The sequence below is a fragment of the Pseudopodoces humilis genome, chromosome 10, assembly GCF_049639895.1.
Source record: "Pseudopodoces humilis isolate 2021_Gansu_Grassland_sample_001 chromosome 10, ASM4963989v1, whole genome shotgun sequence".
Classification (NCBI taxonomy): Eukaryota; Metazoa; Chordata; class Aves; order Passeriformes; family Paridae; genus Pseudopodoces; species Pseudopodoces humilis.
In genome coordinates this window covers 17,606,001-17,618,639 of record NC_142209.1, presented here as the reverse complement: position 1 = coordinate 17,618,639, position 12,639 = coordinate 17,606,001, and the positions used below count along the sequence as shown (strand labels likewise).

At 36.4% G+C, this 12,639-nt stretch overlaps 1 protein-coding gene across 1 annotated transcript in view; it reads left to right on the top strand.

Moving 5' to 3' along the window:
• Positions 1 to 12,639, top strand: part of DNAI3 (dynein axonemal intermediate chain 3) — a 27,725-nt gene extending 15,086 nt beyond the window's left edge. The window contains exons 11-23 of the mRNA XM_088060083.1: positions 219 to 343; positions 447 to 536; positions 939 to 1,058; positions 2,478 to 2,606; positions 4,686 to 4,759; positions 6,177 to 6,324; positions 7,058 to 7,145; positions 7,823 to 7,953; positions 9,304 to 9,367; positions 9,737 to 9,867; positions 10,524 to 10,728; positions 11,128 to 11,219; positions 12,460 to 12,639. Coding sequence (XP_087916209.1) covers positions 219 to 343; positions 447 to 536; positions 939 to 1,058; positions 2,478 to 2,606; positions 4,686 to 4,759; positions 6,177 to 6,324; positions 7,058 to 7,145; positions 7,823 to 7,953; positions 9,304 to 9,367; positions 9,737 to 9,867; positions 10,524 to 10,728; positions 11,128 to 11,219; positions 12,460 to 12,639 — 1,577 coding nt within the window. The remainder of the gene's footprint in view (positions 1 to 218; positions 344 to 446; positions 537 to 938; positions 1,059 to 2,477; positions 2,607 to 4,685; positions 4,760 to 6,176; positions 6,325 to 7,057; positions 7,146 to 7,822; positions 7,954 to 9,303; positions 9,368 to 9,736; positions 9,868 to 10,523; positions 10,729 to 11,127; positions 11,220 to 12,459) is intronic.

Here is a 12,639-nt window from a genome sequence, read left to right as displayed (position 1 = left end):
ATAACTCACTTTAAAAAAACTTAATGTTAAGTAACAAAAGTAGTGTCCTCAAAGCTGATCTGAAAAGAAAGAAACATGGTTGGTTTGTTTAGGGTTTCTTTCCTGCTTTGTGAGTTTTTCTCACTGTATTGAGAAGGTATAAGTAATTTAGAATAATTATCAATGTGTTGAAACTTGAATTGTCTCTTTTGAGAAAATTTATTTTCTCTTTTGATTAGGGATTATAGCACTGTCAGCAAGAGAGCAGCCTTCATATGAAGAGCAAGTTAACCTCTCTAATAAATCATTGCCACACCAGTCAGTTATACTTATCTTGAGTTTTTTTGACCCTATCTGCCTCCAGGTATTTAATCAAGAGTTTTAAATATGCCAAGTATTTAAATAACATGAGAACAAAAAAATGGTGTGACTGTATTTCTCAACTATCTTGTTTTTCTTCTCTCTAGCTGGTGTTGAAGGCTCCTGAAGACATTTACTGCTTTCAGTTCAGTCCAAGTAATCCAAACATCATTGCTGGTGGCTGTGTCGATGGACAGGTTTGCTGCTCTTTAAAAATAAAATTGCATATTTCTGTATTTTCTTCCAGTATAATGATAAGGGTGAAGAGATGTACTCAACATCCATAGTAACACATAGAGACAGAAGACAGATGTCATAGTCTTAAAGCTCTCTTTTCCTGGGCTGAAGCTATGTCTGGTTAGTCCATAGCTGAGCCATTACCGCACGATGCTTCTTTGTACTACTGATAAATAGGTCAAGTTGTAAAGACTTTTTTTAGAGACAAATGTAACCTTTCTTCTGATTGCATCAGACTGAAGAGAAAATACTTTAAAGACTTCATAAAATCTAGTGTAGAGAGTATTAATGCACTGTGCATTTATACACATACACAAGTACAATTTGTAATGTACTTATTTCTCATTGTATGTTGTATGTAGGTTGTACTGTGGGATATTTCTAAACATGAAGGAAAGCTGCAAAGTGCAAAGCCTGTTGCTGATGAAATTATTGAATCCTCAGAGGATGAGCCAAGAGTAGCAGCAGCAAGGGTGACTGAGGTAATTCTGGGGCTGATGGTTGGATAGTGGTGTACAGGGGTTTCCCACTGTGAGCAGTGGCAGCACAGAACACCAGCTGAATCCTGGGCTGCATCCAAAGCAGTGTGGCCAGAAAGGCAAGGGTGGGGATTCTTCCCCTCTGCCCTGGCTAGATCCCACCCAGAGCACTGCCTCCAGCTCTGGTGCCCCCAGCACAGGAAGGTCATTGAACTGTTGGAGCAAGTCCAGAGAAGGGCCACAAAGTTGATAAGAGCACTGCAGCACCTCCTCTACAATGACAGGCTGAGAAAGTTGGGGCTGTTCAGCCTGGGAAAGAGAAGGTTTCATGAAGGCCTCAGAGCAACCTTCCAGTACCTGAAGGGAATCTAGAGGGAAGCCAGAGAAGGACTATTGGTTTGCAACTGTATGGACAGGACAATGAGTAATGGGTAAAAATTAAAAGAGGGGAAATGTAGGTTAGGTATTAGGAAGAAATTGTTTACTTTGTGAGGGTGGTGAGACACTAGCACAGGTTTCCCAGGGAGGCTATGCACACCCCAACCCTGACAGTGTTCAAAACCAGGTTGGATAAGGCCTTGAGCAACCTAGTCTATTGGGAGGTGTCCCTGTTCATGGCTAAGGGGCCAGGACTAGATGATCTTTAATGTCCACCCCAACTCCTTAACATTCTACAATTTTATGAAAAAATAACAGCTGTTAATATGGTAAATGCTTCTGTTGTGAGTATATTGCAGTGTATCTGTATGTCTGTGGGGGAGAAACGGGTGAAGGTATCTTGACTCAGAAGAGAGGAGTAGATAATCTTGGCAATGAAACACTAGAAAGGATAAGAAACCTGATGAGTTCATGAAATCAGAACATTATCACAATTATCATGGTACCTGATTGTCTACCAATCATCTACCTGATTAGTACAGATTATTAGATTTACTCATTTTGTGCAACTTATGTTCCAGTGAGTCTGTTCTTTAATGGGCAGCAATATACCCTCCACTCCTACCTTAAAAAGCCTATCAAATACAGATACTGTTTGTTACTGAATGCAATACTGAAAGTATTCGAGATGTTCATGAACAGCGAAAAGGCAGCTTGGAAGATGAGAAGACTATTTCAGTGAAAAGGACAGAGGATAAGCAGAAGAAAGACCTAAGAGGAGAGGAGACATTAATGATGCCTGCATGTCTGTGGAGGCATGTGGAATTCTTTTTAGAGCTTAATATCCAAAGGCCTGTTTTGATGCTTTCTTTTTTTATTTTTTTTTTCCCAAATGGAAGGTATTAGACCCCTAGAAAGTTTTATGAACTGATCTGAAATACGTGAAAAAGTGTTAAGAGAATGCAAAGTAACCTTTATTCTTTGATAGATTTACTATTTTGTTTTGAAAATACAATTAGATATCTTTTCTTAAAACATTTCTAGCTGTCACCTAGGCATGTCCAGCAGAGTAGCACAGAGCCATCTCTAGTGAGACACTGTGCAGCCTCTTCCATACCATATAGTCATACAAAGCCAGCAACAGATGTACATTGGCTACCATGTAACTTTGAGGTGAGCTTAAAAATCCACTTCTTTTCACTGCTTTTCTAATCTACTACCTCAGAAATCCTAATGCAAACTCAAGAGAAAATACCAGTTAATTACTTGTATTCATTATTTCTCACTGCATTTAGTAGATACTAATAATCTGCTGCCTCTTGTCCTGTTCATTGTGCTTTACAACTGTGCTGTGCTCTCAGTCTGATATTAATCTGTTCATACTGCAAAAAATTTCCTTAACTTTACAGAAAATTATAATTCAAAATTATAGTAAACCTGCCATACTTAAAATGTATTGAATTTCTACTATGAGCAATCTAGACTGTCACTAAGAATTCCAAGAAATAACTTAATTATCTAAATATCTGGATACCCAAGAGTGGTGTTATTGTAGTCACCTTAATTTATCTAGATGCTACCTCAAAAACTGCACTCAAAACTTACTTTATCCATTACGGTTTTAGAGCTCCAAAGTACTTATGGTCTATGTACTGAAAGGATCCAACAGGAACACTGGGTGCTGATTTACTATCAAACTATTGTAAATGGTGCTAAATTAATTTGAAATGCAAATGTAGTCAAATGCAAAGTAACGACAGTGGAAAAACTGTCCAAGAAGAAGAAAACTGAAAATCTTTAAAAGGTTTATGGAAATTATATATCAATAAATTTTTGATAAAAATATTTAAGACTTCACAGACACTACAGTCCTTAGTGGCATTTCCAGAAAAGTGAGAAAAGGGGCACACACATATCATAAAATGTCAGCTGATACCACTGTTCATTTTTATTTTATAGAGTAATAGTCATGGATACTAACTGGTACCAGATGTAAAGCATGAAGAAAGGGATTGGATAGCAGAACATTGTTGTGGTTTTTGTTGTTTGGGTGGGGTTTTTTTAGCCAAAGCTTAGGCTCAGAAGGCTGTTTTTGTGTTCATCTGGGATAACAAATACAGAAAACTCTTGCTTAATAAATAACACTGACAAAGGAGACATTTTGCCAGTACTTAGCAACATGTACTGGGACATACTTTTTGTTATATAAACATGGAATATGTCAGCCTTTGCACGACACAGCAGTTTTTATGGCACAATTCCTAAAATCAGCAGTTTTATAATTACATAATAAAGAAAAATTAGTCAATGTTACATTCAAAAACCTAATTCAGCTTTGCCTGGCTGCATTACTACCATTGTGATTCCAGGTAGACAAACTAATGAAGGAAAAATAGAGTAGGCCTGATTTGGCTTAAACAAAAAACAAACAAACCAACCCCCAACAACAAAAAAAACAACAAAGAAAAACAAACAAACTCTGAAATTTTGCCACATAATTGATAAGTACAGTTTTTGCTGAAATATGTTAATTTTTTATGTACTGGAAGTTAGATTTGATTAGCCTATAATTTCTTGTTACCTCTGACACCTTTCCTTTATTTTCCTAATTAAAATTAATTCGTTATAAACCAATAACTACTAGGTAAATGATAAATAATATAAAACCTGCACAAGCCCACATACACAAATTAAACTATTAATAATTAACATTTGAAGGCACCACTACAATCCCACAGTGAGGTCTAGCCAAGTGATAATTTAAAATAGATGACCCATGGTGTAAATTTGGGAAAGACACATCACTCTCACTGTACTTAACTGTTGAAAATAAATTTCTCAATTACTGGCTCTTTGGTTAAGCTGCATAAAAAAAGTTACAAATATGGCAAATTAAAGAGGGCCTGACTTGCAGTGGTACCAGTAAGTATTTATCCTGCTAAATTAGCAGGATTATTCTAATTTAGAATTTAAATTCTAATTTTCTAATTTAATTTAGAATTAAAATTCTAATTTAGAATTTTAGGTATGTAGCAGGCAAAGGTGGTATCAGTTCACATGAAGCACATTTGTAAAATAGCTTGATTTTGTAACTGCAAATTAATAAGTCCTCATATTCAAACCTTACCCAAGCAGAAACAGTGACTTAATTTCTAGTAGCCTGTTTTATGTGTTGAAGTACTTACTTATCAGAGTGTGACTTTTGTCTTTCATCATCTTCTTCCCCATAATAATTATTATTGTTATTTTCAGGACAGCCAAAAGGGTGGTGCTTCTGAAATCAGAGATGAAAATAATCTGCAGCTTGTAACCTGCTCCCCTGATTGGTATATACAATATATACTCTACAAAACATCTTCCAGTTTCCTTTGAAAAACTTTATGAGGCATATTCCATGATTTCACTAGCACATTTCTGGAATCCTATCAGCATATCCTGAGTGGCTGAAATTCCATATGCAGAAGACAAGCACTTTGCATTCTTGCCCAGTTACACCCTCTACAGTAATGGCATTAAGAGTTTATTAACTGAAAACTCTTGCAGATATATGTTTATATTCTGTGGATACCCCATTCAGAAGAGTGTTTATCACACATGCGTTACCCTGGAAAGCCGCATCCCCACACTTATATTTGTTTGTGTGACATGCTCAAAAAGATGTTAAAAAGATTGATTCTCAGGCCTATTTCTACATAAATATTGTAAACTCTATATAAATTTTGAGACTTAGCTGGCAGAATTACACTTTGTGAATCTCCTCTTTTGTGGACCAAAAAGTCATGATAGTTATTATTCTGTGTGAAAGACTAGCAAGGGGGCAGAATGCAAAAAGTGGAAATAAATGTTAAGCTTTTGTGATATCAGAAGGTTCTGTGATACCTTAAGTTTCAAGGCTGCATGGCTGGGTACTGTGATGTATTTGTTAGTTACATCAAAGGGAGGGTCAGAGAGAGCAAAATTTTATAATGGTGCAAAGTTATATTTCCTAATCAAGTAACAGAAGACTTTGAAAAATTAAATGAGAAGTTAGATTGCAAATACAGTTCTTAATAAATTTGTAGTGTAATGCAAGTAATACACGTAGAAGAAATTATTTTAACTCCTCAGCCACGAGGGTTCCAAACTGAAAGTATTTATCTGAAGTTAAGAACAGCGAAGTCACTGTAATGTCATACTTGAAGAGCACAGGTCCCTGAGCAACTCCTATTAGAAAAGGGAGAGGTATCAGCAATGAGGAAAGTTTCATTAACTGCATTAAACCTTTGGGTAAATGTCCAGAGTAGAACAAAATGAATGATCAGAGGGCTGAAGATTCCAATGAGATGACAGATACGAGCTGAACCATTTGCCTTGAATGTCAGCAAATTAATTGGTACACACAAAAATTGGGACTGATTTTCAATTTGAGTTACTAAATTACCTGCTACAGCCTTCAGGAATTTCACCCAGGCAGTGCCAGTAAGTTCACCCAATAACTGTCCATAAGCAAACTGTATGAATACTATCTAGCTGCTTTGGTATAATTAACTGATGAAAGGGTGAATAAAGAAATATATTTCATCATTTACAAAAGAAGAAGTAATTATTATCCTTATTAGCCTTTATCTGATTTTCAGTCTCTACTGTTATATAAAGCTTGAAGATAAAAGATTAAAAAAACCTCAAACTTTAAAATGCAAGGAAAATTGCATGTAGCTGCAAACCAAAACACTATACAATATATGTTATGCAATTATTTTGCAGCTCAATATTGTTTTGGGATATTCCATCCATCGAACAACGTGAAAAATTTTTATCTGAGAAAATAAAGGAGGAGAAAAAATCTCACATACCCCATGATGCTCCATACTCTGATGAGGATTTAGATCTCTCCTGGAAACCTCTCATAAAGGTAGTGTCCACAAATACAGAACATGGGGATTGAGCCAAACTGTAGACATGGCCAGAACTCCATAGGAACGTAATATTTTGCTTCACAACTATTTTCCCAGCAAATTGTGACTTCCTTGTGATTTTTTTTTCTGATTCTGAAGTTAAATACTTCGACATTCCTTTGAAACTTCAATAAAATGCATTTTGAAAAGCTAATTAATAAGAAACAGCATGACTGCTTCTAAAGAGCTGCAGTAGGTGCAAAAGTAGCTGTGTAAATAGTGTAAGCTCCTGTCAACCTTTTCAGATGCTGTGCTGTCTATCTCAGTGGATCCCAAATAGTGGAACATGGTCATGGTCAGCAGAATCATAATTACTAGCAAACAAACATTCAGTCTCATGAAAACAGTCATAGCAGTTTGTGAAAAAACTGAGGCTGGAAGCAATGTTAGGTAAGAAAAAGAAGTTAATAATTTTAGACATGCTGACCTGTCCTCAGAATACCTGCAGTTGGAAATGTTTTTGAACAAGCATGATTACTGGGTTTTTTTGCTAGAAAGAAAGCAAAATTCTTACAGGAAAAAGGTAACACAGAGAGCATTTTCTCCATGCTTGTATGTGAGGCAGCAGATGCTGTTTGTGGAGTATTACAAACACTGCAAAGATCTGTAGCATTACAGCAGAAAGTAATTTAGACTTGTACCTCAAGGATCTGACAAAATGGTTTAGCAAATGCACTTCTTTCTGAACAGATAAATCTGCGTGAAAGGGATAACAACACAGAGTATGGTCCCATCAGAATGAGTTTAAGGGAACTGGAGTATCGTTACAAACCTCCAGGTAATATTTTTATTACACCTTACAGGGGAAAATGTTTTTAATAAGCTTGTATTTCAGTATATACATAATAAAAGCTGAGCAACAACATACTGTATAGTTAAACACATCTGGAGAAAAAGAATTCTTAAGTATAGAGGTATTCCATGTGTGACCAACATGTAATGACCACGAAGAGATGTACATGTAAAAATCCAAACTGAGCAATTCCATATACACAGTGACTCTATCCAGTTTCACTTAAAAGCCCATGCAAATCCCACACCCAATCTCTTTATCCCTGAAACAATATGTCCTTTTCAGCTGTTACAGAAAGCTATTTTTAGAAACATAATCCATTCCCTGGAGCAGAGATGTTAGCTCCTGGTTGCAGCAGCTATGGGTGACATGTAAGGGCAGCTCCCGAGGAGACGCTGGTGTTGTGTAAAACTGGAAAAGAACAGGGTGGTGCTACCCTAAGTATTGTCTGGATATAAGAAACACTGACTTCAGGGCTGCAGCAATGGGGAGACTCCACCAGGAAACAGGAAACCTACAGAGCTACTGCTTTACTTGGCAGTCTTTCTTCGTATCTCTTCTTCAAATTCTCCTTATCCACAAACTACATTTACAAGACAAAGGACTTGCTTGGTCTAATAAATTCCAGTGTGTAACAAGAAGATGTAACTGTTGTCTCCCAGGGAAGGCAAAATCTCTGAGAGCACTAAGAGCACCCATCAAAGAGAAGCCATATACAGAGATGAGTGCTGCTTCAAGCAAAAATCTGGCAGTGCTACAGAATATATCCACAGACTTTTTTGTTGGAAATGAAGTAAGTACCAATTAAAGCACCAATTAAAATGTTAACCCAAGATATCTGAAAGACTGAACAGCTAATAACAGAGTTTTCACAAATGTATGGACTTGCATGTTTTCTTCAGGTGTAAGTAAAAAGATCTCTCGGAACATGTAACCTTTTAATTCCACTTTAATACTTTAAACTACATGCTTAAAAAATAATAAACCTCCCATATTCGATAGACTATGAACCCTTACTTCAAGAGGAGAATTAGAAGACATTTCCAAAATATGTTGAGCTTAGCCACCTATTATTAACCAAAGAGTACTCCCTTATTCCAGAACATATAAGATTAGTAATTTCTTCTAGTGTCTTCTCACATGTCATGTGAAAACATTTATTCTACAGTTTGCCCCCCAACTTAATTTCACTTTAGGAAATCTCAACTATTCATAGCCTGCTACATACCTACCTTATGCTACTAAAATTCATGGGTCTTTCCCAGTTCTGAGTTCATATGGAAATGAAAATTAGGCTTCTAGCAACCTTTTTGCTTCCAGTCACCTTTTCCCCAAATACTGGAACAAAGCATGAACTATCAAAACCAAGCACCTAATTCTGCAGGAAGGACTGCCTACATACATCATGGCAAGTAAAGCTGTTTTGGCAATACATAACTGAAAAACAGTGACACAAAAGTTTACTGTGTTTTCAGTCATTGGCTGCAAATTCAGGTTTTCATTTACTCAGATTACATTTAATGATGGTGATGCCTTTCCCCGGCCTTAAAAATTGAGGACCAGACACAGTTAAAGGATTAGGGTTTTTTCCTTGGTTATTTTAATAAGGATCCTTATGGTGCACCAGTTCACCAAGGTGGGATGTGCCGCAAAGCACACACAACAGATTGCCTATACAATTTATAGAACTTACAAATGAGCATATCTAACAAGGATGCCCTAATGGGAGGCCTGGATGGATGGTGCGATAGTCCCCCATCTGAGGAATTTGTTCAGCATGAACAAATTCCCCCCTGGATGGGACAAATCTCTGGCTTACAGGATATGTTCTAGAGAGGACCTTGGTTTCCCAAGACAGCACAGCGTTTTCCAGCCTCCAACTACAAGGCCTTTAGGATGTTTGGTCTCCTGGCCTAACAGAATACTAGGACTATGCTAAGCTATCAAACTGGAGGAATTACAAGTATGCATGCTAAGAATACTGAGGATACATAAAAGTTATATAAAAGGTATATAAAAGGCAAAAAAAAATCTTTGCATCAACGGTTATAATTAAGAAAAGTCCCAGCTTAAAAATAAGTCACTTTGAAATAAGCCACCAAGCTCTAACATTAGCATTTGCTTGATTTTTTTTGCATTACAGGATGGAGAAATTGTTTATTATGACTGGAAAATGAAAACTGATATTAATTCAGCAAAACCAGTTAGTAAGTTCAAGTTTCTCAATACATGTTTAAATCTTAATATATCAGTAACTTTAAAATATTTGTTTATTTTATATCCAGAGTCTATACTCTGTCTTTTTAAGGTTCTTGCTCATCGCTCTAATAGCCTCTCTCACTGATAAGACCTGGATTTAACAGTATACCTTCAAAAGGGCAAGCACTTTGGATGGCATGACAAAATAGCACAGAGATATTGGCACAAATCATGAAGTAACTAGATTTGTGGCAAATCAAATTCCTGTACCTTGTGAGCAAAAAATATCTGATATCTTCCAGGCCTGTGGTAGGTCCTGCATTCTTGTTTCTTGATCCCTAAGGCACTAGTAAGCAACTACCTTTTTCATCCATTAGGTCAGAAGCACTCCCAGAAATATGCCCTCCACACCAAAACTATCAACACTCTCCAGAAATCTCCATTTTTTAAAGACATCTTTCTAAGCATTGGAGGCCAGAAGTTTGCCATTTGGAAAGAAGGAGTTACAGTAAGTTACTTTAAGACGGCTGTAGCATTTGTGATAGGTATACAAGACAGGACTATAACAGGCTCAGAGAATGTATTTTCAGATATGTGTAAGTCATGAAGCTTCATATCCTAGAAACAAAACAGATAAAAGAAGCTTCATCTTCTTCATATCAGAAAACTATTTTAGATAAAGCTTAGAAAACTTGCTTTTTACAGAACAAGTAAAGTGACCTTCTTAAATTCCAACCTTGTTAAAAACATAGCTTCCCAACTATTCATTTCTCCTGCTAGGGAAATGCATGCTGAACAAATCTGAAGAACTTGTATTTTAGGACAAGGTTTTTTTCATCATGTGAAGACAAAGAAACATGGGGGTTTTTTTAAGCTTGTCTCATGCAGGAATCCAGGTTAGCTGCACCTGACAAAATCTCCAGACCACAGGTTTTAACAGCAGACAGATTACCTGAAGGGACTGGAAGTGAGACACCAGGTTTTATTTCCCCACAATCCTTTTAACCTGTAGCAGGTGGTACGAATTTTGCCATTGATATAATTTTTGTTATGGGACCATTTAAATTTTGAGCATTTTCCAAAGACAGGAGATTTGAAGTAGTGAATTGATAGTACTGTTTGATTGTTAAGTCTATCTTTTATTTGTTTTCAAAAAAAATTAAGAATGGACCAATCCTTCAGTCAAGCTGCTCTGCAGGAAGGTACACAGCAGGACAATGGTCCTTAACAAGACCAGGAGTTTTCTTCATTGGCAGAGACAATGGAAATATAGATATTTGGGATTTACTGAAGAAAACTCATGAGCCGTCTTATTTCCAGAACATCTCCAAATCAATCATCACTTTCATCAGCCCCTCCAGTGCCTCAGGTATGTGGATGGTGATTGCACTTTATTGTGCTGCCCTGTTCACAAAATGGGCCATGACTCTGAGGCACACAAATCTTATTACAAATGATCTTATATAAGTACATACTTCCACAAATTTAACACTGTACATACAAAAATGGATCATCAGTTCTAAGTCTTCTACCATGGCATAAAAGCAACTGAAAATATTTCATTAAAAAAAGTCTGATAAAAGAAAAACTTTAAAGGGATTAATAAAATAACAGAGCAATAAGGTTGCTTCTTTTTTGCTGCAGTGAACAATAAACTAAAAAGTCAAAAAAAAAAAAAGGAACCCTCTGTAGCTTGTCTTTGGGTGGAGGTTCACATTGTTGTTGGAATTTGGATTGTTTATATTTTTTTTTGTCAAATATCTTTTAGCAGAGCAGCATTTTTTGGCTGTTTCTGACAATCTTGGAGTTCTGCATATTTTGGAAATCTGTCAAACACTATGTCACCCTTCAAGTAATGAGGTTAGTAAGAATTTTTATTAAATCTTTGACACTTTATCCAGAAAACTCCAACACAGAAACAAGTCTGCCTAGACAAAAATACCTTCAAATAATGGCAGTTCATTCGAGATCAGTATAGACATATTCTCCAAAGATCACCTGTAGCCAATCTGGCTTTGTACAGAGCTTAGATAAGAGTCAAGTAAAGGAAATCTCAGTGACAGTTGGCAGAATTCCACTGTTCCAATCTGGCAACATGAAAACACAAGAGGTCAGCATTTTTTGCCACATCCATAAAATGACACCTTTCATGCAGTAAAACAATGTTTCAGAGTGCATAGTAATGTGTATATACTGAATTCATTTTTCTTTAAACCTTCTCATCCACATTTGTGTTAATTTTTTTCCTTTAAATTTGGCAATTCAATTTACATATCTTCATACCTGGTTCCAGTTCAGTGAAAGCACATTTTGAAAACTCTTACTAACATTCCCACTCATTCATGCTCTTGAAATAAGGACTATGTGTACCAAAAGGCCATGGGAACAATGCAAGCAGTTTTAATTTCTTTTTTTCTACATAGTTTTCAATTTTTCTTTCCCTCCACCTCCCAGCCAAAGATTGAGCTAGTGTGTCAGTCTAGCAGTCCTGCCTGCTGCCTTGTCTGTTACTCTTACATCACAAAACCATCTTCCCATGCTATTGCAGTTTTATGTTTATGTAGGCACTTAAATAGTTTATAAACATCCCATAAAGATTTGCCATGCACAGAGCTGCAATAGGTAGCAATAAAACATCACGTCAGCAGCTTCATTTTAGTAAAAATAACTTCTCCAAAGCAAGGCAGGAGCTGAGTGATACGAGGAAACACATTGGTTCTGACAGATTACCTGTGGTTTGGAACTAAACTCTTCAGGGTGCAGAATTACCAACCAAGGAACAGTCACTAATATTTAGATTACGTTCACTGTAACTGAAGTATTCACTGAAAAATACCAGGCTGTTGAAGAGACTAATAAAAACTGAAACACAGAATCCCAGATAAAATAAACGGACAGTGTAGTACCAAAGTATGGCAGTTTATGGGTTTTTTGTGCCTGAAGTTGGTCACATCTTTATATTGTTTTGCTGCAAACTGCTGGGATAAATAGAGATATTTATATTTCCAATTTAGATAAAATATTGATAGCATTCAGATCATGAGCAAGACATCTCTGTCTCTGAGTATGTAACGACCCTTGCTTGTCACTGTGTTTACAGCATACCAACATACTTAACTACTTTGAAAGAGAAGTCAGATACCTGAAGTACTGTGAAGAGGAGTTTAAAGGGTATCAAAAGTTTCAAGCCAAAACAGAATTGAAATGCGACTGGAGACAGAGAAAACAGTATGTCATACTTGGAATTAAGAAAAAGTTCTGTGTTTCTTTGTATCTTTAA